This window comes from Nerophis ophidion, linkage group LG15, assembly GCF_033978795.1.
Source record: "Nerophis ophidion isolate RoL-2023_Sa linkage group LG15, RoL_Noph_v1.0, whole genome shotgun sequence".
Lineage (NCBI taxonomy): Eukaryota > Metazoa > Chordata > Actinopteri > Syngnathiformes > Syngnathidae > Nerophis > Nerophis ophidion.
In genome coordinates this window covers 50,088,335-50,115,801 of record NC_084625.1, presented here as the reverse complement: position 1 = coordinate 50,115,801, position 27,467 = coordinate 50,088,335, and the positions used below count along the sequence as shown (strand labels likewise).

At 35.2% G+C, this 27,467-nt stretch overlaps 1 protein-coding gene across 1 annotated transcript in view; it reads right to left on the bottom strand.

Moving 5' to 3' along the window:
• The window catches only part of jcada (junctional cadherin 5 associated a), a 102,592-nt gene that overhangs the window by 17,086 nt on the left and 58,039 nt on the right, over positions 1-27,467 (bottom strand). Inside the window, exon 2 of the mRNA XM_061922344.1 lies at positions 18,855-19,359. Coding sequence (XP_061778328.1) covers positions 18,855-19,219 — 365 coding nt within the window. The 5' untranslated portion in view covers positions 19,220-19,359. The remainder of the gene's footprint in view (positions 1-18,854; positions 19,360-27,467) is intronic.

Here is a 27,467-nt window from a genome sequence, read left to right as displayed (position 1 = left end):
TATACTTATAACAGATTTTTTAGTAGTCTCGGGCAATTTTAGGCGCTAAAGAAGAATGAGCTAGCCTTTCCTATATACAGAATTGATAACAACATGCAAAAAAAAAACTTATAGCAGCTTTCTTAGTAGTCTCAGACAATTTACGGCGCTAAAGAAGAATGAGCTAGTGTTTCCTATATAGAGAATCAATAACAACATGCAAAAAATACACTTATAACAGCTTTTTTTGTAGTCTCAGACAATTTTCGGCGCTAAAGAAGAATGAGCTAGCCTTTCCTATAAACAGAATTGATAACAACATGCAAAAAACTACACTTTTAACAGTTTTTTTTTGTAGTCTCAGACAATTTTCGGCGCTAAAGAAGAATGAGCCAGTGTTTCCTATATACAGAATCAATAACAACATGCAAGAAAAAACACTTATAACAGCTTTCTTAGTAGTCTCAGACAATTTCCGGCGCTAAAGAAGAATGAGCCAGCCTTTCCTATATACAGAATTGATAACAACATGCATAAAATACACTTATAACAGCTTTTTTTGTAGTCTCAGACAATTTTCGGCGCTAAAGAAGAATGAGCCAGTGTTTCCTATATACAGAATCGATAACATGCAAAAAATATACTTATAACAGATTTTTTTAGTAGTCTCGGACAATTTCCGGCGCTAAAGAAGAATGAGCCAGCCTTTCCTATATACAGAATTGATAACAACATGCAAGAAAAACACTTATAACAGCTTTTTTTGTAGTCCTAGACAATTTCCGGCGCTAAAGAAGAATGAGTCAGTGTTTCCTATATACAGAATTGATAACAACATGCAAGAAAAACACTTATAACAGCTTTTTTTGTAGTCTCAGACAATTTTCGGCGCTAAAGAAGAATGAACCAGTGTTTCCTATATACAGAATCAATAACAAAATGCAAAAAATACACTTAAAGCAGCTTTTCTTAGTAGTCTCAGACAATTTTCGGCGCTAAAGAAGAATGAGCCAGTGTTTCCTATATACAGAATCAATAACAAAATGCAAAAAATACACTTATAACAGCTTTTTTTGTAGTCTCAGACAATTTTCGGCGCTAAAGAAGAATGAGCCAGTGTTTCCTATATACAGAATCAATAACAAAATGCAAAAAATACACTTATAACAGCTTTTTTTGTAGTCTCAGACAATTTCCGGCGCTAAAGAAGAATGAGCCAGTGTTTCCTATATACAGAATCAATAACAAAATGCAAAAAATACACTTATAGCAGCTTTTTTTTGTAGTCTCAGACAATTTTCGGCGCTAAAGAAGAATGAGCCAGTGTTTCCTATATACAGAATAAATAACAACATGCAAAAAATATACTTATAACAGATTTTTTAGTAGTCTCGGGCAATTTTAGGCGCTAAAGAAGAATGAGCTAGCCTTTCCTATATACAGAATTGATAACAACATGCAAAAAAAAAACTTATAGCAGCTTTCTTAGTAGTCTCAGACAATTTACGGCGCTAAAGAAGAATGAGCTAGTGTTTCCTATATAGAGAATCAATAACAACATGCAAAAAATACACTTATAACAGCTTTTTTTGTAGTCTCAGACAATTTTCGGCGCTAAAGAAGAATGAGCTAGCCTTTCCTATAAACAGAATTGATAACAACATGCAAAAAAATACACTTTTAACAGTTTTTTTTTGTAGTCTCAGACAATTTTCGGCGCTAAAGAAGAATGAGCCAGTGTTTCCTATATACAGAATCAATAACAAAATGCAAAAAATACACTTATAACAGCTTTTTTTGTAGTCTCAGACAATTTTCGGCGCTAAAGAAGAATGAGCCAGTGTTTCCTATATACAGAATCAATAACAAAATGCAAAAAATACACTTATAACAGCTTTTTTTGTAGTCTCAGACAATTTCCGGCGCTAAAGAAGAATGAGCCAGTGTTTCCTATATACAGAATCAATAACAAAATGCAAAAAATACACTTATAGCAGCTTTTTTTTGTAGTCTCAGACAATTTTCGGCGCTAAAGAAGAATGAGCCAGTGTTTCCTATATACAGAATAAATAACAACATGCAAAAAATATACTTATAACAGATTTTTTAGTAGTCTCGGGCAATTTTAGGCGCTAAAGAAGAATGAGCTAGCCTTTCCTATATACAGAATTGATAACAACATGCAAAAAAAAAACTTATAGCAGCTTTCTTAGTAGTCTCAGACAATTTACGGCGCTAAAGAAGAATGAGCTAGTGTTTCCTATATAGAGAATCAATAACAACATGCAAAAAATACACTTATAACAGCTTTTTTTGTAGTCTCAGACAATTTTCGGCGCTAAAGAAGAATGAGCTAGCCTTTCCTATAAACAGAATTGATAACAACATGCAAAAAACTACACTTTTAACAGTTTTTTTTTGTAGTCTCAGACAATTTTCGGCGCTAAAGAAGAATGAGCCAGTGTTTCCTATATACAGAATCAATAACAACATGCAAGAAAAAACACTTATAACAGCTTTCTTAGTAGTCTCAGACAATTTCCGGCGCTAAAGAAGAATGAGCCAGCCTTTCCTATATACAGAATTGATAACAACCGGCAAAAAAAACACTTATAACAGCTTTCTTAGTAGTCTCAGACAATTTCCGGCGCTAAAGAAGAATGAGCCAGCCTTTCCTATATACAGAATTGATAACAACATGCATAAAATACACTTATAACAGCTTTTTTTGTAGTCTCAGACAATTTTCGGCGCTAAAGAAGAATGAGCCAGTGTTTCCTATATACAGAATCGATAACATGCAAAAAATATACTTATAACAGATTTTTTTAGTAGTCTCGGACAATTTCCGGCGCTAAAGAAGAATGAGCCAGCCTTTCCTATATACAGAATTGATAACAACATGCAAGAAAAACACTTATAACAGCTTTTTTTGTAGTCCTAGACAATTTCCGGCGCTAAATAAGAATGAGTCAGTGTTTCCTATATACAGAATTGATAACAACATGCAAGAAAAACACTTATAACAGCTTTTTTTGTAGTCTCAGACAATTTTCGGCGCTAAAGAAGAATGAACCAGTGTTTCCTATATACAGAATCAATAACAAAATGCAAAAAATACACTTAAAGCAGCTTTTCTTAGTAGTCTCAGACAATTTTCGGCGCTAAAGAAGAATGAGCCAGTGTTTCCTATATACAGAATCAATAACAAAATGCAAAAAATACACTTATAACAGCTTTTTTTGTAGTCTCAGACAATTTCCGGCGCTAAAGAAGAATGAGCCAGTGTTTCCTATATACAGAATCAATAACAAAATGCAAAAAATACACTTATAGCAGCTTTTTTTTGTAGTCTCAGACAATTTTCGGCGCTAAAGAAGAATGAGCCAGTGTTTCCTATATACAGAATCAATAACAAAATGCAAAAAATACACTTATAACAGCTTTTTTTGTAGTCTCAGACTATTTTCGGCGCTAAAGAAGAATGAGCCAGCCTTTCCTATATACAGAATTGATAACAACATGCAAAAAAAACACTTATAGCAGCTTTCTTAGTAGTCTCAGACAATTTCCGGCGCTAAAGAAGAATGAGCCAGTGTTTCTTATATACAGAATCAATAACAAAATGCAAAAAATACACTTATAACACCTTTTTTTGTAGTCTCAGACAATTTCCGGCGCTAAAGAAGAATAAGCCAGTGTTTCCAATATACAGAATCAATAACAAAATGCAAAAAATACACTTATAACAGCTTTTTTTGTAGTCTCAGACAATTTCCGGCGCTAAAGAAGAATGAGCCAACCTTTCCTATATACAGAATTGATAACAACATGCAAAAAAAACCACTTATAACAGCTTTCTTAGTAGTCTCAGACAATTTTCGGCGCTAAAGAAGAATGAGCCAGTGTTTCCTATATACAGAATCAATAACAACATGCAAAAAATACACTTATAACAGGTTTTTTTGTAGTCTTAGACAATTTTCGGCGCTAAAGAAGAATGAGCCAGTGTTTCCTATATACAGAATTGATAACAACATGCAAGAAAAACACTTATAGCAGATTTTTTTGTAGTCTCAGACAATTTTCGGCGCTAAAGAAGAATGAGCCAGTGTTTCCTATATACAGAATCAATAACAAAATGCAAAAAATACACTTATAACAGCTTTTTTTGTAGTCTCAGACAATTTTCGGCGCTAAAGAAGAATGAGCCAGTGTTTCCTATATACAGAATCAATAACAAAATGCAAAAAATACACTTATAACAGCTTTTTTTGTAGTCTCAGACAATTTCCGGCGCTAAAGAAGAATGAGCCAGTGTTTCCTATATACAGAATCAATAACAAAATGCAAAAAATACACTTATAGCAGCTTTTTTTTGTAGTCTCAGACAATTTTCGGCGCTAAAGAAGAATGAGCCAGTGTTTCCTATATACAGAATAAATAACAACATGCAAAAAATATACTTATAACAGATTTTTTAGTAGTCTCGGGCAATTTTAGGCGCTAAAGAAGAATGAGCTAGCCTTTCCTATATACAGAATTGATAACAACATGCAAAAAAAAAACTTATAGCAGCTTTCTTAGTAGTCTCAGACAATTTACGGCGCTAAAGAAGAATGAGCTAGTGTTTCCTATATAGAGAATCAATAACAACATGCAAAAAATACACTTATAACAGCTTTTTTTGTAGTCTCAGACAATTTTCGGCGCTAAAGAAGAATGAGCTAGCCTTTCCTATAAACAGAATTGATAACAACATGCAAAAAACTACACTTTTAACAGTTTTTTTTTGTAGTCTCAGACAATTTTCGGCGCTAAAGAAGAATGAGCCAGTGTTTCCTATATACAGAATCAATAACAAAATGCAAAAAATACACTTATAACAGCTTTTTTTGTAGTCTCAGACAATTTTCGGCGCTAAAGAAGAATGAGCCAGTGTTTCCTATATACAGAATCAATAACAAAATGCAAAAAATACACTTATAACAGCTTTTTTTGTAGTCTCAGACAATTTCCGGCGCTAAAGAAGAATGAGCCAGTGTTTCCTATATACAGAATCAATAACAAAATGCAAAAAATACACTTATAGCAGCTTTTTTTTGTAGTCTCAGACAATTTTCGGCGCTAAAGAAGAATGAGCCAGTGTTTCCTATATACAGAATAAATAACAACATGCAAAAAATATACTTATAACAGATTTTTTAGTAGTCTCGGGCAATTTTAGGCGCTAAAGAAGAATGAGCTAGCCTTTCCTATATACAGAATTGATAACAACATGCAAAAAAAAAACTTATAGCAGCTTTCTTAGTAGTCTCAGACAATTTACGGCGCTAAAGAAGAATGAGCTAGTGTTTCCTATATAGAGAATCAATAACAACATGCAAAAAATACACTTATAACAGCTTTTTTTGTAGTCTCAGACAATTTTCGGCGCTAAAGAAGAATGAGCTAGCCTTTCCTATAAACAGAATTGATAACAACATGCAAAAAACTACACTTTTAACAGTTTTTTTTTGTAGTCTCAGACAATTTTCGGCGCTAAAGAAGAATGAGCCAGTGTTTCCTATATACAGAATCAATAACAACATGCAAGAAAAAACACTTATAACAGCTTTCTTAGTAGTCTCAGACAATTTCCGGCGCTAAAGAAGAATGAGCCAGCCTTTCCTATATACAGAATTGATAACAACATGCATAAAATACACTTATAACAGCTTTTTTTGTAGTCTCAGACAATTTTCGGCGCTAAAGAAGAATGAGCCAGTGTTTCCTATATACAGAATCGATAACATGCAAAAAATATACTTATAACAGATTTTTTTAGTAGTCTCGGACAATTTCCGGCGCTAAAGAAGAATGAGCCAGCCTTTCCTATATACAGAATTGATAACAACATGCAAGAAAAACACTTATAACAGCTTTTTTTGTAGTCCTAGACAATTTCCGGCGCTAAAGAAGAATGAGTCAGTGTTTCCTATATACAGAATTGATAACAACATGCAAGAAAAACACTTATAACAGCTTTTTTTGTAGTCTCAGACAATTTTCGGCGCTAAAGAAGAATGAACCAGTGTTTCCTATATACAGAATCAATAACAAAATGCAAAAAATACACTTAAAGCAGCTTTTCTTAGTAGTCTCAGACAATTTTCGGCGCTAAAGAAGAATGAGCCAGTGTTTCCTATATACAGAATCAATAACAAAATGCAAAAAATACACTTATAACAGCTTTTTTTGTAGTCTCAGACAATTTTCGGCGCTAAAGAAGAATGAGCCAGTGTTTCCTATATACAGAATCAATAACAAAATGCAAAAAATACACTTATAACAGCTTTTTTTGTAGTCTCAGACAATTTCCGGCGCTAAAGAAGAATGAGCCAGTGTTTCCTATATACAGAATCAATAACAAAATGCAAAAAATACACTTATAGCAGCTTTTTTTTGTAGTCTCAGACAATTTTCGGCGCTAAAGAAGAATGAGCCAGTGTTTCCTATATACAGAATAAATAACAACATGCAAAAAATATACTTATAACAGATTTTTTAGTAGTCTCGGGCAATTTTAGGCGCTAAAGAAGAATGAGCTAGCCTTTCCTATATACAGAATTGATAACAACATGCAAAAAAAAAACTTATAGCAGCTTTCTTAGTAGTCTCAGACAATTTACGGCGCTAAAGAAGAATGAGCTAGTGTTTCCTATATAGAGAATCAATAACAACATGCAAAAAATACACTTATAACAGCTTTTTTTGTAGTCTCAGACAATTTTCGGCGCTAAAGAAGAATGAGCTAGCCTTTCCTATAAACAGAATTGATAACAACATGCAAAAAAATACACTTTTAACAGTTTTTTTTTGTAGTCTCAGACAATTTTCGGCGCTAAAGAAGAATGAGCCAGTGTTTCCTATATACAGAATCAATAACAAAATGCAAAAAATACACTTATAACAGCTTTTTTTGTAGTCTCAGACAATTTTCGGCGCTAAAGAAGAATGAGCCAGTGTTTCCTATATACAGAATCAATAACAAAATGCAAAAAATACACTTATAACAGCTTTTTTTGTAGTCTCAGACAATTTCCGGCGCTAAAGAAGAATGAGCCAGTGTTTCCTATATACAGAATCAATAACAAAATGCAAAAAATACACTTATAGCAGCTTTTTTTTGTAGTCTCAGACAATTTTCGGCGCTAAAGAAGAATGAGCCAGTGTTTCCTATATACAGAATAAATAACAACATGCAAAAAATATACTTATAACAGATTTTTTAGTAGTCTCGGGCAATTTTAGGCGCTAAAGAAGAATGAGCTAGCCTTTCCTATATACAGAATTGATAACAACATGCAAAAAAAAAACTTATAGCAGCTTTCTTAGTAGTCTCAGACAATTTACGGCGCTAAAGAAGAATGAGCTAGTGTTTCCTATATAGAGAATCAATAACAACATGCAAAAAATACACTTATAACAGCTTTTTTTGTAGTCTCAGACAATTTTCGGCGCTAAAGAAGAATGAGCTAGCCTTTCCTATAAACAGAATTGATAACAACATGCAAAAAACTACACTTTTAACAGTTTTTTTTTGTAGTCTCAGACAATTTTCGGCGCTAAAGAAGAATGAGCCAGTGTTTCCTATATACAGAATCAATAACAACATGCAAGAAAAAACACTTATAACAGCTTTCTTAGTAGTCTCAGACAATTTCCGGCGCTAAAGAAGAATGAGCCAGCCTTTCCTATATACAGAATTGATAACAACCGGCAAAAAAAACACTTATAACAGCTTTCTTAGTAGTCTCAGACAATTTCCGGCGCTAAAGAAGAATGAGCCAGCCTTTCCTATATACAGAATTGATAACAACATGCATAAAATACACTTATAACAGCTTTTTTTGTAGTCTCAGACAATTTTCGGCGCTAAAGAAGAATGAGCCAGTGTTTCCTATATACAGAATCGATAACATGCAAAAAATATACTTATAACAGATTTTTTTAGTAGTCTCGGACAATTTCCGGCGCTAAAGAAGAATGAGCCAGCCTTTCCTATATACAGAATTGATAACAACATGCAAGAAAAACACTTATAACAGCTTTTTTTGTAGTCCTAGACAATTTCCGGCGCTAAATAAGAATGAGTCAGTGTTTCCTATATACAGAATTGATAACAACATGCAAGAAAAACACTTATAACAGCTTTTTTTGTAGTCTCAGACAATTTTCGGCGCTAAAGAAGAATGAACCAGTGTTTCCTATATACAGAATCAATAACAAAATGCAAAAAATACACTTAAAGCAGCTTTTCTTAGTAGTCTCAGACAATTTTCGGCGCTAAAGAAGAATGAGCCAGTGTTTCCTATATACAGAATCAATAACAAAATGCAAAAAATACACTTATAACAGCTTTTTTTGTAGTCTCAGACAATTTCCGGCGCTAAAGAAGAATGAGCCAGTGTTTCCTATATACAGAATCAATAACAAAATGCAAAAAATACACTTATAGCAGCTTTTTTTTGTAGTCTCAGACAATTTTCGGCGCTAAAGAAGAATGAGCCAGTGTTTCCTATATACAGAATCAATAACAAAATGCAAAAAATACACTTATAACAGCTTTTTTTGTAGTCTCAGACTATTTTCGGCGCTAAAGAAGAATGAGCCAGCCTTTCCTATATACAGAATTGATAACAACATGCAAAAAAAACACTTATAGCAGCTTTCTTAGTAGTCTCAGACAATTTCCGGCGCTAAAGAAGAATGAGCCAGTGTTTCTTATATACAGAATCAATAACAAAATGCAAAAAATACACTTATAACACCTTTTTTTGTAGTCTCAGACAATTTCCGGCGCTAAAGAAGAATAAGCCAGTGTTTCCAATATACAGAATCAATAACAAAATGCAAAAAATACACTTATAACAGCTTTTTTTGTAGTCTCAGACAATTTCCGGCGCTAAAGAAGAATGAGCCAACCTTTCCTATATACAGAATTGATAACAACATGCAAAAAAACCACTTATAACAGCTTTCTTAGTAGTCTCAGACAATTTTCGGCGCTAAAGAAGAATGAGCCAGTGTTTCCTATATACAGAATCAATAACAACATGCAAAAAATACACTTATAACAGGTTTTTTTGTAGTCTTAGACAATTTTCGGCGCTAAAGAAGAATGAGCCAGTGTTTCCTATATACAGAATTGATAACAACATGCAAGAAAAACACTTATAGCAGATTTTTTTGTAGTCTCAGACAATTTTCGGCGCTAAAGAAGAATGAGCCAGTGTTTCCTATATACAGAATCAATAACAAAATGCAAAAAATACACTTATAACAGCTTTTTTTGTAGTCTCAGACAATTTTCGGCGCTAAAGAAGAATGAGCCAGTGTTTCCTATATACAGAATCAATAACAAAATGCAAAAAATACACTTATAACAGCTTTTTTTGTAGTCTCAGACAATTTCCGGCGCTAAAGAAGAATGAGCCAGTGTTTCCTATATACAGAATCAATAACAAAATGCAAAAAATACACTTATAGCAGCTTTTTTTTGTAGTCTCAGACAATTTTCGGCGCTAAAGAAGAATGAGCCAGTGTTTCCTATATACAGAATAAATAACAACATGCAAAAAATATACTTATAACAGATTTTTTAGTAGTCTCGGGCAATTTTAGGCGCTAAAGAAGAATGAGCTAGCCTTTCCTATATACAGAATTGATAACAACATGCAAAAAAAAAACTTATAGCAGCTTTCTTAGTAGTCTCAGACAATTTACGGCGCTAAAGAAGAATGAGCTAGTGTTTCCTATATAGAGAATCAATAACAACATGCAAAAAATACACTTATAACAGCTTTTTTTGTAGTCTCAGACAATTTTCGGCGCTAAAGAAGAATGAGCTAGCCTTTCCTATAAACAGAATTGATAACAACATGCAAAAAACTACACTTTTAACAGTTTTTTTTTGTAGTCTCAGACAATTTTCGGCGCTAAAGAAGAATGAGCCAGTGTTTCCTATATACAGAATCAATAACAAAATGCAAAAAATACACTTATAACAGCTTTTTTTGTAGTCTCAGACAATTTTCGGCGCTAAAGAAGAATGAGCCAGTGTTTCCTATATACAGAATCAATAACAAAATGCAAAAAATACACTTATAACAGCTTTTTTTGTAGTCTCAGACAATTTCCGGCGCTAAAGAAGAATGAGCCAGTGTTTCCTATATACAGAATCAATAACAAAATGCAAAAAATACACTTATAGCAGCTTTTTTTTGTAGTCTCAGACAATTTTCGGCGCTAAAGAAGAATGAGCCAGTGTTTCCTATATACAGAATAAATAACAACATGCAAAAAATATACTTATAACAGATTTTTTAGTAGTCTCGGGCAATTTTAGGCGCTAAAGAAGAATGAGCTAGCCTTTCCTATATACAGAATTGATAACAACATGCAAAAAAAAAACTTATAGCAGCTTTCTTAGTAGTCTCAGACAATTTACGGCGCTAAAGAAGAATGAGCTAGTGTTTCCTATATAGAGAATCAATAACAACATGCAAAAAATACACTTATAACAGCTTTTTTTGTAGTCTCAGACAATTTTCGGCGCTAAAGAAGAATGAGCTAGCCTTTCCTATAAACAGAATTGATAACAACATGCAAAAAACTACACTTTTAACAGTTTTTTTTTGTAGTCTCAGACAATTTTCGGCGCTAAAGAAGAATGAGCCAGTGTTTCCTATATACAGAATCAATAACAACATGCAAGAAAAAACACTTATAACAGCTTTCTTAGTAGTCTCAGACAATTTCCGGCGCTAAAGAAGAATGAGCCAGCCTTTCCTATATACAGAATTGATAACAACCGGCAAAAAAAACACTTATAACAGCTTTCTTAGTAGTCTCAGACAATTTCCGGCGCTAAAGAAGAATGAGCCAACCTTTCCTATATACAGAATTGATAACAACATGCAAAAAAAACCACTTATAACAGCTTTCTTAGTAGTCTCAGACAATTTTCGGCGCTAAAGAAGAATGAGCCAGTGTTTCCTATATACAGAATCAATAACAACATGCAAAAAATACACTTATAACAGGTTTTTTTGTAGTCTTAGACAATTTTCGGCGCTAAAGAAGAATGAGCCAGTGTTTCCTATATACAGAATTGATAACAACATGCAAGAAAAACACTTATAGCAGATTTTTTTGTAGTCTCAGACAATTTTCGGCGCTAAAGAAGAATGAGCCAGTGTTTCCTATATACAGAATCAATAACAAAATGCAAAAAATACACTTATAACAGCTTTTTTTGTAGTCTCAGACAATTTTCGGCGCTAAAGAAGAATGAGCCAGTGTTTCCTATATACAGAATCAATAACAAAATGCAAAAAATACACTTATAACAGCTTTTTTTGTAGTCTCAGACAATTTCCGGCGCTAAAGAAGAATGAGCCAGTGTTTCCTATATACAGAATCAATAACAAAATGCAAAAAATACACTTATAGCAGCTTTTTTTTGTAGTCTCAGACAATTTTCGGCGCTAAAGAAGAATGAGCCAGTGTTTCCTATATACAGAATAAATAACAACATGCAAAAAATATACTTATAACAGATTTTTTAGTAGTCTCGGGCAATTTTAGGCGCTAAAGAAGAATGAGCTAGCCTTTCCTATATACAGAATTGATAACAACATGCAAAAAAAAAACTTATAGCAGCTTTCTTAGTAGTCTCAGACAATTTACGGCGCTAAAGAAGAATGAGCTAGTGTTTCCTATATAGAGAATCAATAACAACATGCAAAAAATACACTTATAACAGCTTTTTTTGTAGTCTCAGACAATTTTCGGCGCTAAAGAAGAATGAGCTAGCCTTTCCTATAAACAGAATTGATAACAACATGCAAAAAAATACACTTTTAACAGTTTTTTTTTGTAGTCTCAGACAATTTTCGGCGCTAAAGAAGAATGAGCCAGTGTTTCCTATATACAGAATCAATAACAAAATGCAAAAAATACACTTATAACAGCTTTTTTTGTAGTCTCAGACAATTTTCGGCGCTAAAGAAGAATGAGCCAGTGTTTCCTATATACAGAATCAATAACAAAATGCAAAAAATACACTTATAACAGCTTTTTTTGTAGTCTCAGACAATTTCCGGCGCTAAAGAAGAATGAGCCAGTGTTTCCTATATACAGAATCAATAACAAAATGCAAAAAATACACTTATAGCAGCTTTTTTTTGTAGTCTCAGACAATTTTCGGCGCTAAAGAAGAATGAGCCAGTGTTTCCTATATACAGAATAAATAACAACATGCAAAAAATATACTTATAACAGATTTTTTAGTAGTCTCGGGCAATTTTAGGCGCTAAAGAAGAATGAGCTAGCCTTTCCTATATACAGAATTGATAACAACATGCAAAAAAAAAACTTATAGCAGCTTTCTTAGTAGTCTCAGACAATTTACAGCGCTAAAGAAGAATGAGCTAGTGTTTCCTATATAGAGAATCAATAACAACATGCAAAAAATACACTTATAACAGCTTTTTTTGTAGTCTCAGACAATTTTCGGCGCTAAAGAAGAATGAGCTAGCCTTTCCTATAAACAGAATTGATAACAACATGCAAAAAACTACACTTTTAACAGTTTTTTTTTGTAGTCTCAGACAATTTTCGGCGCTAAAGAAGAATGAGCCAGTGTTTCCTATATACAGAATCAATAACAACATGCAAGAAAAAACACTTATAACAGCTTTCTTAGTAGTCTCAGACAATTTCCGGCGCTAAAGAAGAATGAGCCAGACTTTCCTATATACAGAATTGATAACAACCGGCAAAAAAAACACTTATAACAGCTTTCTTAGTAGTCTCAGACAATTTCCGGCGCTAAAGAAGAATGAGCCAGCCTTTCCTATATACAGAATTGATAACAACATGCATAAAATACACTTATAACAGCTTTTTTTGTAGTCTCAGACAATTTTCGGCGCTAAAGAAGAATGAGCCAGTGTTTCCTATATACAGAATCGATAACATGCAAAAAATATACTTATAACAGATTTTTTTAGTAGTCTCGGACAATTTCCGGCGCTAAAGAAGAATGAGCCAGCCTTTCCTATATACAGAATTGATAACAACATGCAAGAAAAACACTTATAACAGCTTTTTTTGTAGTCCTAGACAATTTCCGGCGCTAAAGAAGAATGAGTCAGTGTTTCCTATATACAGAATTGATAACAACATGCAAGAAAAACACTTATAACAGCTTTTTTTGTAGTCTCAGACAATTTTCGGCGCTAAAGAAGAATGAACCAGTGTTTCCTATATACAGAATCAATAACAAAATGCAAAAAATACACTTAAAGCAGCTTTTCTTAGTAGTCTCAGACAATTTTCGGCGCTAAAGAAGAATGAGCCAGTGTTTCCTATATACAGAATCAATAACAAAATGCAAAAAATACACTTATAACAGCTTTTTTTGTAGTCTCAGACAATTTCCGGCGCTAAAGAAGAATGAGCCAGTGTTTCCTATATACAGAATCAATAACAAAATGCAAAAAATACACTTATAGCAGCTTTTTTTTGTAGTCTCAGACAATTTTCGGCGCTAAAGAAGAATGAGCCAGTGTTTCCTATATACAGAATCAATAACAAAATGCAAAAAATACACTTATAACAGCTTTTTTTGTAGTCTCAGACTATTTTCGGCGCTAAAGAAGAATGAGCCAGCCTTTCCTATATACAGAATTGATAACAACATGCATAAAATACACTTATAACAGCTTTTTTTGTAGTCTCAGACAATTTTCGGCGCTAAAGAAGAATGAGCCAGTGTTTCCTATATACAGAATCGATAACATGCAAAAAATATACTTATAACAGATTTTTTTAGTAGTCTCGGACAATTTCCGGCGCTAAAGAAGAATGAGCCAGCCTTTCCTATATACAGAATTGATAACAACATGCAAGAAAAACACTTATAACAGCTTTTTTTGTAGTCCTAGACAATTTCCGGCGCTAAAGAAGAATGAGTCAGTGTTTCCTATATACAGAATTGATAACAACATGCAAGAAAAACACTTATAACAGCTTTTTTTGTAGTCTCAGACAATTTTCGGCGCTAAAGAAGAATGAACCAGTGTTTCCTATATACAGAATCAATAACAAAATGCAAAAAATACACTTAAAGCAGCTTTTCTTAGTAGTCTCAGACAATTTTCGGCGCTAAAGAAGAATGAGCCAGTGTTTCCTATATACAGAATCAATAACAAAATGCAAAAAATACACTTATAGCAGCTTTTTTTTGTAGTCTCAGACAATTTTCGGCGCTAAAGAAGAATGAGCCAGTGTTTCCTATATATAGAATCAATAACAAAATGCAAAAAATACACTTATAACAGCTTTTTTTGTAGTCTCAGACTATTTTCGGCACTGGAGAATGAGCCAGCCTTTCCTATATACAGAATTGATAACAACATGCAAAAAAAACACTTATAGCAGCTTTCTTAGTAGTCTCAGACAATTTCCGGCGCTAAAGAAGAATGAGCCAGTGTTTCTTATATACAGAATCAATAACAAAATGCAAAAAATACACTTATAACACCTTTTTTTGTAGTCTCAGACAATTTCCGGCGCTAAAGAAGAATAAGCCAGTGTTTCCAATATACAGAATCAATAACAAAATGCAAAAAATACACTTATAACAGCTTTTTTTGTAGTCTCAGACAATTTCCGGCGCTAAAGAAGAATGAGCCAACCTTTCCTATATACAGAATTGATAACAACATGCAAAAAAACCACTTATAACAGCTTTCTTAGTAGTCTCAGACAATTTTCGGCGCTAAAGAAGAATGAGCCAGTGTTTCCTATATACAGAATCAATAACAACATGCAAAAAATACACTTATAACAGGTTTTTTTGTAGTCTTAGACAATTTTCGGCGCTAAAGAAGAATGAGCCAGTGTTTCCTATATACAGAATTGATAACAACATGCAAGAAAAACACTTATAGCAGATTTTTTTGTAGTCTCAGACAATTTTCGGCGCTAAAGAAGAATGAGCCAGTGTTTCCTATATACAGAATTGATAACAACATGCAAAAAATACACTTATAACACCTTTCTTAGTTGTCTCAGAACATTTCCGCCGCTAAAGAAGAATAAGCCAGTGTTTCCTATATACAGAATAAATAACAACATGCAAAAAATATACTTATAACAGATTTTTTAGTAGTCTCGGGCAATTTTAGGCGCTAAAGAAGAATGAGCCAGCCTTTCCTATATACAGAATTGATAACAACATGCAAAAAAAACACTTATAACAGCTTTCTTAGTAGTCTCGGACAATTTCCGGCGCTAAAGAAGAATGAGCCAGTCTTTCCTATACACAGAATCAATAACAACATGCAAAAAATACACTTATAAATGCTTTTTTTGTAGTCTCAGACAATTTTCGGCGCTGCAAAAATCCTCGATGCTAAAGAATAAATAAATAATGTACAACGTCGGATTGAAAATCTTAATGGGGGCCGTATTTTTGCCCAGGTCTGTCTTTGCAAAAAATTTAAGAAGCACAGTGATCTGATTGCAACTGTTGTAAATAAGGTAGGTAATTTAAGAGTACATGCGTTCGATTTGTTTTCATGGTATCAAATAAGTATCAAAAAAACAGAGCTGGTATCAGCTTGTTGAAATACTGGTATCCTGACAACCTGAGTCAAATGAAAAACCTTACATTGTGTCTTTGGATCCAACTTCCACTAGATGGAGACAGACGATCACAGAAAAGTTGAGGCACATGAAGACCATAAGGCATTGGGACTGTTTACCCCAATACTTCCACGAATACGACCTTGGAACGTTCACATTCATTCATTAAAATATCCTATTTCAACAATTAGATGTTGAATGGTTAAAACGGAGGTATCTCCATAGTCCGATTGGATCTGACGGCCGTGTCGGGCCATAAAAAAGAACCGACGCCAAGGCGGAGACCATTGACTGCCCTTGACATTTCAATCTGTGATCATCACTGACTGGTCACAGATTGTTTCCTGGGGATGGAAGGGGGGAAACCATGCCAATGTGCTGAATTAGTGGCCATCACATGTAAGATGAGTTACCATCATTAGTCTAATTGTGTCGATGAGCCTAACGGGAGTGCAAAGACGGGGCCGGCCTCTTATCCAAACCGAAGCTGGCAGGAAAGAGAGAGAACCAGAAAAAGCAAACAACGGACTGAAAATTGCAGCTCATAAATGCCGGAGCAATCCCCCACATTCCCACTGGCCAAGGCGGCGATAGGAATATGCGGATTAGTTCTCTCCAAGGAATAATAAACAACCGGAAACATTAAAAACAATGCCCGTGACTTTCCCTCAAGGACGTTTTTCATTATTTCGTACAGGATTCGGGACGGAATGCCAAACGGAATCTTAGGTTCCTGACAAACCTATCTCCTTGTTTGGAACAGCTGTGTTGACTTTGTCTCAGTTACAGTGCAAATAGTCTAACTAAACACTCCGGTTTCAGAAAACAAACAAAAAACATCAGCCGCCACCAGGCAATAGACGGATCATACAACCATCTCGCAGAGGGTCTCCATTGCATAACAGCAGTGAGCTAAATATAGCCCGTCCTCCGTATGCATTATTGAATACTTCCTATATACATGATGTATTATTGATGGCGCCTGCACGCAGCAATCAGGTAAAATTCTTCAGATTCAGTCAAAGGGCTAAGTGAGAATGACACCTGTGTCATATTTGGTATGTGTTTTGAATAGGACCAATGCAGCTGATTAGGATTCCAGCACAAATTTTCCAAGCGGAGATTATATATACCATTGGGTGTCAAACTCAAACACAGAGTGGGCCAAAATTTCAAACTGAACAAAGCCGCGGGCCGAGGGTTGAACAAATGAACCTTTTAATAGGGACCCCAAAAAGTTTTGCATCGAATATTGAACAAGCAAGGCTTATATAACTTTATAGTGACATGCAAAATAGAGTTTCAAATAATAATAATAATGATAAAAAAATATCAATGGCAATACGGTATTAGCTTTCATTGCTATGCTGATGACCCCCAACTCTACATGCCCCTAAAGCTGACCAACACGACGGATTGTAGTCAGCTGGAGGCGTGTCTTAATGAAATTAAACAATGGATGTCCGCTAACTTTTGGCAACTCAACGCCAAAAAAACGGAAATGCTGATTATCGGTCCTGCTAGACACCGACCTTTATTTAATTATATAACTCTAACATTTGACAACCAAACAATTAAACAAGGCGACACGGTAAAGAATCTGGGTGTTATCTTCAACCCAACTCTCTCCTTTGAGTCACACATTAAAAGCGTTACTAAAACGGCCTTCTTTCATCTCCGTAATATCGCAAAAATTCGCTCCATTCTGTCCACTAAAGACGCTGAGATCATTATCCATGCGTTTGTTACGTCTCGTCTCGATTACTGTAACGTACTATTTTCGGGTCTCCCCATGTCTAGCATTAAAAGATTACAGTTGGTACAAAATGTGGCTGCTAGACTTTTGACAAGAACAAGAAAGTTTGATCACATTACGCCTGTACTGTATATACCTTTATATACATATATACATACATATATACCTATACTGTATATACCTTTATATACATATATACATACATATATACCTATACTGTATATACCTTTATATACATATATACATACATATATACCTATACTGTATATACCTTTATATACATATATACATACATATATACCTATACTGTATATACCTTTATATACATATATACATACATATATACCTATACTGGCTCACCTGCACTGGCTTCCTGTGCACTTAAGATGTGACTTTAAGGTTTTACTACTTACGTATAAAATACTACAAAAGCCAAGTTGCTTTTTGAACTGGAGAAATTCCCGGTTTTCCCGAAAATGCTGGAATTCCTTAACACCACTTCTTAATTAAAAATGTTACTACTTCAACATTTCTCGACTGATTTGAAGAATTCCAACAACTTATTCAGAACATTAAAATTATTCTGCATTTTCTCGCTCTCGCTCGTGCTCCGCCACCAATTCCCGCTCTCTTCCCTGGCTGCTGCGTTTTAACAGAGCGAAAGGCCCAGGTGGGCCTTCTATGCACCTGTCGCTGATCCTGCAGCCGGTCCTGGCACATCCCGCTTCGCTCGAATTTCCTAGAATTCTCCGTTTTTAGGGACATTTTCCCCATTCAAAATTAATTATCCATTTTTCACACTTCCACAATTCCCACATTTTTCAACAGTTTCACCATCAAAACATTCCTCTTGATCAGGACAAAAACGAAGTTGCTTTTTGAACTGGAGAAATTCAAACCGTTCCAACTTCAAAATATTCAGCCTGTTTAGGAATTGTCTGCTCCCTTTCCACAATTGTAAAAAAATATAATCCCGGTATGGAAGACTCTCGCTTCCGGGTTCTTCGGACCACCAACCACCGACATGCTAGGCTCTTCCTGATTGACAATAATGTTTTATTTTTCAATAAATTCTCTTCCGTGTGCTTTTCAGCAATCGTTCACTACAAACTAAGCACATGAATGGTTTCTCTCCAGTGTGTACCACCAATTCCCGCTCTCCTCCCTGGCTGCTGCCTTTTAACAGAGCGAAAGGCCCAGGTGGGCCTTTCTACGCACCTGTCGCTGATCTCGCAGCCGGTCCTTCGCTCGAATTTCCTAGAATTCTCCGTTTTTAGGGACATTTTCCCCATTCAAAACGAATGATCCATTTTTCACACTTCCACAATTCCCACACTTTTCAACCAATTCAAACTATTCTTACAATGATAAAACATTCTGTCAGCATTTCAGTTGATCTTCAGGAATGGAGCTTACTTACCCACTGTCCGAGGTCAGCGAATCTCCTTGGGCCTCGCCTTCCTGCCTGGACTGGCTCCTGTCCCTGGGTTCTCCGTTGTTGTTGGGGCAACCGGTCGCAGCCTCGTAGGCTTGGGGGTGCCCGCTCCCGCAGTCGTTACTGAACGTAACCCTCGACCCTCGTTCGAAGCCGTTCACCGCCCGGCTCCCGGGCCGGCTCCCCGAGCTCTCGTGGTGCTGGCTGTACGACGGCGGCGAGGACGAGGGCGCCTGGCGGGATGAGGACGATGATGAAGAGGCAGGGGTGGGGGTGGGGGTCGTAGAGGAGGCCGTGTTCTTGGGCAGCTTGTATCCATGAGAGATGAGGAGGTCCTCCACGCTGTACATGTTCGCATTTGTTGATGCTGGTGTCTTTTTCCCCCCTTCTCCCCTCCTTCTTTCTGCCTTTTTCGGAGGAGAGGACGGACGGTCACCTGTCAGTCTTCCCAGTGCGCAGCGGCAGGATCACTGCTCAGCTGAGGCCATCTCTGAGGAGAAAAGAGAGAGGAGGAGCGTCACGAGTAGACGGGAAAAAGGAAAAGGTAATGGCAAAGACATTATCACCCACTACCTATATTAGCCTACTATCAAAATTACTCCCATCCATTTACTACCGCTTATTCCCTGGTGCCTATCTCAGCTACAATCGGGCGGAAGGCGGGGTACACCCTAGACAAGTCACCACCTCATCGCAGTCCAAATGACTTTAAAAGTCTTATATAAGTGTTCTAATGAAGACAACACATGCTGTAATATACTAGCCTACTATCAAAATGACTTTAAAAGTCTTATATAAGTGTTATAATGAAGGCTACACATGATGTAAGTGTCTATACTAGCCTACTATCAAAATGACTTTAAAAGTCTTGTATAAGTCTTATAACGAAGGCAACACATGATGTAAGTGTCTATATTAGCCTACTATCAAACTGACTTTTAAAGACTTATATAAGTGTTGTAATGAAGGCAACACATGACATAAGTGTCTATAGTAGCCTACTATTAAAATGACTTTTAAAGTCTTATATAAGTGTTATGATGAAGGCAACACATGACATAAGTGTCTATAGTAGCCTACTATTAAAATGACTTTTAAAGTCTTTTATAAGTGTTATAATGAAGACAACACATGATGTAAGTGTCTATATTAGCCTATTATCAAAATGACTTTTAAAGTCTTTTATAAGTGTTATAATGAGGGCAACACAAGATGTAAGTGTCTATATTATCCTACTATCAAAATGACTTTAAAAGTCTTATATAAGTGTTATAATGAAGGCAACACATGACATAAGTGTCTATAGTAGCCTACTATTAAAATGACTTTTAAAGTCGTATAAAAGTGTTATAATGAAGGCAACACATGATGTAAGTGTCTATATTAGCCTACTATCAAAATGACTTTAAAAGTCTTATATAAGTGTTATAATGAAGACAACACATGCTGTAATATACTAGCCTACCATCAAAATGACTTTAAAAGTCTTGTACAAGTGTTATAACGAAGACAACACATGATGTAAGTGTCTATATTACCTGTATTAGCCTACTATCAAAATGACTTTAAAAGTCTTGTATAAGTGTTATAACGAAGGCAACACATGATGTAAGTGTCTATATTAGCCTACTATAAAACTGACTTTTAAAGACCTATATAATTGTTATAATGAAGGCAACACATGACATAAGTGTCAATATTAGCCTACTATTAAAATTACTTTTAAAGTCGTATAAAAGTATTATAATTAAGACAACACATGATGTCAGTGTCTATATTAGCCTACTATCAAAATGACTTTTAAAGTCTTATATAAGTGTTATAATGAAGACAACACATGATGTAAGTGTCTACATTAGCCTACTATCAAAATGACTTTAAAAGTCTGATATAAGTGTTATAATGAAGGCAACACATGATGTAAGTGTCCATATTACCTGTATTAGCCTACTATCAAAATGACTTTAAAAGTCTTATATAAGTGTTATAATGAAGACAACACATGCTGTAATATACTAGCCTACCATCAAAATGACTTTAAAAGTCTTGTACAAGTGTTATAATGAAGACAACACATGATGTAAGTGTCTATATTACCTGTATTAGCCTACTATCAAAATGACTTTAAAAGTCTTATATAAGTGTTATAACGAAGGCAACACATGATGTAAGTGTCTATATTAGCCTACTATAAAACTGACTTTTAAAGACCTATATAAGTGTTATAATGAAGGCAACACATGACATAAGTGTCAATATTAGCCTACTATTAAAATTACTTTTAAAGTCGTATAAAAGTATTATAATGAAGGCAACACATGATGTAAGTGTCTATATTAGCCTACTATCAAAATGACTTTTAAAGTCTTATATAAGTATTATAATAAAGGCAACACATGACATAAGTGTCTATATTAGCCTACTATCAAAATGACTTTAAAAGTCTTGTACAAGTGTTATAACGAAGGCAACACATGATGTAAGTGTCTATATTAGCCTACTATCAAAATGACTTTTAAAGTCTTATATAAGTGTTATAAGGAAAGCAACACATGGCGTAAGTGTCGATACTAGCCTACTATCAAAATGACTTTAAAAGTCTTGTATAAGAGTTATAATGAAGACAACACATGATGTGTCTATATTAGCCTACTATCAAAATGACTTTAAAAGTCTTATATAAGTGTTATAATGAAGGCAACACATGATGTGTCTATATTGGCCTACTATCAAACTGACTTTTAAAGACCTTTATAAGTGTTATAATGAAGGCAACACATGACATAAGTGTCAATATTAGCCTACTATTAAAATTACTTTTAAAGTCGTATAAAAGTATTATAATTAAGACAACACATGATGTCAGTGTCTATATTAGCCTACTATCAAAATGACTTTAAAAGTCGTATAAAAGTATTATAATTAAGACAACACATGATGTCAGTGTCTATATTAGCCTACTATCAAAATGACTTTAAAAGTCTTATATAAGTGTTATAAGGAAAGCAACCCATGGCGTAAGTGTCGATACTAGCCTACTATCAAAATGACTTTAAAAGTCTTATATAAGTGTTATAATGAAGGCAACACATGATGTAAGTGTCCATACAAGTTATATTAACCTACTGTCAAAATTACTTTAAAAGTCTTATATAAGTGTTATAAGGAAAGCAACACGACGGAAGTGTCCATATAAGCCTACTATCAAACTGACTTTTAAAGACTTATATTAGTGTTATTATGAGGGCAACACATGATGTAAGTGTCTATATAAGCTATATTAGCCTACTATCAAAATTACTTTTAAAGTCTTATATAAGTCTTATATAGAAAGCAACACATGATGTAAGTGTCTATATTAGCCTACTATCAAAATGACTTTAAAAGTCTAATATAAGTGTTATAATGAAGGCAATACATGACGCAAGTGTCTATTTTAGCTACAAATTACAAGATTACTATAAGTTGGAGGCTGACGCAAATCTTTGTTGACAGAAATTAATTATTTTGATGTATTCTCCACATTTTTACAACATTGGAAAACATTAGTAAAACTGAGGCTTCTTAGAGGGTGAGGTAACTTCTGGAGATTATCATCTTAGAATGGCCAAAGGTAGAGATGTATGTGTCCAAGTTTAAGTAAACGGCAGGCTGTCTTCTTCTAATAGATTTATTACGATCTTTGCAAGCTGGGCAAAATTTCCTGTGGTCTGGAACAACATGGCGGAAAAAAAACTATGAGAAATGCAGCCAATGTTACATACAGATAATGTGTCATGAGACATGCAAATATAAATTAAATACAAAGAGGACATACGTTAAGGATATTAAAGGAGCTGAAATATAGCTACAAAGGAGGCATGATGATGCAATATGTGCAGACAGCTGGCCTAAATAGCATGTTAGCATCGATTAGCATGCAGTCATGTTATAAAAGAGAATAAGGAGCTCATGTTTTACATCACTGGGCCATCTGAGGGATTGTGTTTCTCTCTGCTCACATTCTCATCCTCACTTGCAGAGTCGCTTTTTGCATCTCAAAAGCATTTTCAGTTGAGTCTGAGAGGAAAAGCAGCACTTTTTTAAATGTTTTATTCTTTAAAATCCTCCAAGAAAATGCGAGTGAATGCTGAGAAATGCGGTCACTGTCTTGAATGTGCCTTTCAGCATTAATGGTGCCTTCACAGTCCGGATGGTTCTTTTCCTCTTTGGTCCGAAATGTGGACTGGTCAGACCACAGAATACTTTTCCACTTTTCTATGGAGCCGGCGGCGTTTCCGGGTGTTGTTGATAAATGGCTTTCGCTTTGCATAGAGGAGTTTTAACTTGCAACGAACTGTAGTTACTGACAGTGGCTATCTGAAGTGATCCGAGGCCCATGTGGTGATATCCTTTACACACTGATGTTAGTTTTTGATGCCTGTGGGATCAAAGGTCCGTAAAATCATTGCTTACGTGCAGTGATTTTGATAATTTGACGCAGCGTAGTGAAATCCCTAAATTTCTTGCAATAGCTGGGTGAGAAATGTTATTCTAAAACTGTTCGACAATTTGCTCACGAATTTGTTCACAAAGTGGTGAACGACTGGGCATTTCACGGAAGCTGCTTTTATACGGCAACCACCTGTTCCCAATTAGCCTGTTCACCGGTGGGATGTTCCAAATAAGTGTTTGATGAGCAATCCTCAACTTTCTCAGTCTTTTTTGCCACATTTTCCAGCTTTTTTGAAACATGTTGCAGGCATCAAATTCCAAATGAGCAAATATTTGCAAAATATCACAAGGTTTTCCAGTTTGAATGTTAAATATCTTGTCTTTGCAGTCTATTCAATTGAATATAAATTGAAAAGGATTTGTAAATCATTGTATTCTGTTTTTATTTGTGATTTACATCCATCCATCCATCCATTTCCTACCACTTGTCCCAAACTTGCCAAAATCCCTGGTTTTGGGGTTTGTATATCATGTAGTAACAGACACCTTCATAACAATATGCAATATGTACAATATACACACTGCACATATATGTAAATACGTATATATATATATGTACTGTATAAATATGTGTGTGTGTGTGTGTGTGTGTGTGTGTGTGTGTGTGTGTGTGTGTGTGTGTGTGTGTGTGTGTGTGTGTGTGTATATCCATTCATCCATTTTCTACTGCTTGTCCCTTTTGGGGTCGCAGAGGGTGCTGAAGCCTATCTCAGCTGTATACACACACACACACATATATATATATATATATATACTGTATAAATGTGTGTGTGTGTGTGTGTGTGTGTGTGTGTGTGTGTGTGTGTGTGTGTGTGTATCCATTCATCCATTTTCTACTGCTTGTCCCTTTTGGGGTCGCAGAGGGTGCTGAAGCCTATCTCAGCTGTATACACACACACACACACACATATATATATATATATATATATATATATATATATACTGTATAAATGTGTGTGTGTGTGTGTGTGTGTGTGTGTGTGTGTGTGTGTGTGTGTGTGTATCCATTCATCCATTTTCTACTGCTTGTCCCTTTTGGGGTCGCAGAGGGTGCTGAAGCCTATCTCAGCTGCATACACACACACACACACACACATATATATATATATATATATATATATATATATATATATATATATATATATATATATATATATATATATATACATATATATATATACTGTATAAATATGTGTGTGTGTGTGTGTGTGTGTGTATATCCATTCATCCATTTTCTACTGCTTGTCCCTTTTGGGGTTGCAGAGGGTGCTGAAGCCTATCTCAGCAGTACACACATATATATATATATATATATATATATATATATATATATATATATATATATATATATATACTGTATAAATGTGTGTGTGTGTGTGTGTGTATATCCATTCATCCATTTTCTACTGCTTGTCCCTTTTGGGGTCGCAAAGGGTGCTGAAGCCTATCTCAGCTGTATACACACACACACACACACACATATATATATATATATATATATATATATATATATATATATATAAAATGTAGTAACAGACACCTTCATAACAATATGTAATATCTACAATATACACACTGCACATATTGAGTAATACCACTATATGTAATACTCCATTTTATATATATATATATATATATATATATATATATATATATATATATATATATATATATATATATATATATTCATATATATATACATATATAGATATATATACATACATATATAAATACATATATTTGTATATATATATATATATATATATATATATATATATATATATATATATATATATATATATATATATATATGTATATATGAGGATGGATGCACAAGAGCAATCACACAAAAAACCGACACTTTCTGTCCAAAATGGCTACATAATGGCTGCATGTAACCACGCAGGCCTGCTGCAGAAGTGCTGATACCCACGATGCAGCTGATGATGATGATGTAACACCCTTGATGACGTCATACTTGCTGGACAGATGCTGCTGCAGCCCATTGACTTGACACTCTCCACTGGAGCCCGCTGCCAATTGGGACTTGCCCCCCTATTCAAAAAATGGCAGACAGGAGCAGGACTACGAGACCCCTTGCCAGAAGCAAATGTACCTCGGACAGTTTGAAAGCCAATCGCACTACGATTGTCGAACGGCGGGGGCCAAATTGCTGGTTTGCAGTTTGACAAACAGATGGCTGACGCAGCCTCTTGCCAGAATGTATTCATCTGCAACACATTCCCATTTGTTTTGCTTCTTGGGATTTGTTTTGTCACAATAATCCCACCGAGGTCAAGAGCCGGCATTCTGAATCCGGGGGGCCACGGCCCTCACTGTACCCCCCCTTGTTCCCTCCCTGCTCCTTGTACCTGAACATCAGCACAGACTAGTAGGTGATTAACAGGATTCAAGACCGTGAAACGCCACTTTCTTTGTACGTCTGGGTCCTTAATAAGATTATCTTTTTCATTTAAAACCTTAAACCTGTTAGCTTTGGAGGATTGACTCTTGGCTCTTACCCAGTTAATACTTTAGTTAAGTTTCACTCTTTCCAATTTGCCTAATCTCCTCAAGGAGAGGCCAGCTGGCTTTGCTGGAGACTTTTTTTTTTAGTAACAATGTCAAGACTAGGACATAAACTAACTTATCATATTGCAGTCTACACATATCTCCTATGTGTGACTGCCATCGTCATATTGCTTTCTACACATATCTCCTATGTGTGACTGGCATCATATTGCAGTCTACACGTATCTTGTATGTATGACTGTCATCATATTGCTTTCCACACATATCTCTTATGTGTGACTGCCATCATCATATTGCTTTCTACACATATCTCCTATGTGTGACTGTCATCATATTGCTTTCCACACATATCTCTTATGTGTGACTGCCATCATCATATTGCTTTCTACACATATCTCTTATGTGTGACTGCCATCATCATATTGCTTTCCACACATATCTCTTATGTGTGACTGCCATCATATTGCAGCCTACACATATATCTTATGTGTGACTGCCATCATATTGCGGTCTACATGTATCTCTTGTGTGTGACTGCCATCATATTGCAGTCTACACGTATCTTGTATGTATGACTGTCATCATATTGCAGTACACACATATCTCTTATGTGTGACTGCCATCATCATATTGCTTCCTACATATATCTCCTATGTGTGACTGCCATCATATTGCTTTCCACACATATCTCTTATGTGTGACTGCCATCATATTGCAGTCTACACGTATCTCCTATGTGTGACTGCCATCATATTGCAGCCTACACATATATCTTATGTGTGACTGCCATCATATTGCGGTCTACATGTATCTCTTGTGTGTGACTGCCATCATATTGCAGTCTACACGTAGCTTGTATGTATGACTGTCATCATATTGCAGTCTACACATATCTCCTATGTGTGTGACTGCCATCATATTGCAGTCTACACGTATCTCTTATGTGTGACTGCCATCATATTGCAGTCTACACGTATCTCTTATGTGTGACTGCCATCATATTGCAGTCTACACGTATCTCTTATGTGTGACTGCCATCATATTGCTTTTTACACATATCTTGTATGTGTGACTGCTATCATATTGCAGTCTATACATATCTCTTATGTGTGACTGCCATCATATTGCAGTCTACACGTATCTCCTATGTGTGACTGCCATCATATTGCTTTCCACACATATCTCTTATGTGTGACTGCCATCATATTGCAGTCTACACGTATCTTCTATGTGTGACTGCCATCATATTGCAGCCTACACATATATCTTATGTGTGACTGCCATCATATTGCGGTCTACATGTATCTCTTGTGTGTGACTGCCATCATATTGCAGTCTACACGTATCTTGTATGTATGACTGTCATCATATTGCAGTCTACACATATCTCTTATGTGTGACTGCCATCATATTGCAGTCTACACGTATCTCTTATGTGTGACTGCTATCATATTGCAGTCTACACGTATCTCCTATGTGTGACTGCCATCATATTGCAGTCTACACGTATCTTGTATGTATGACTGTCATCATATTGCAGTCTACACATATCTCTTACGTGTGACTGCCATC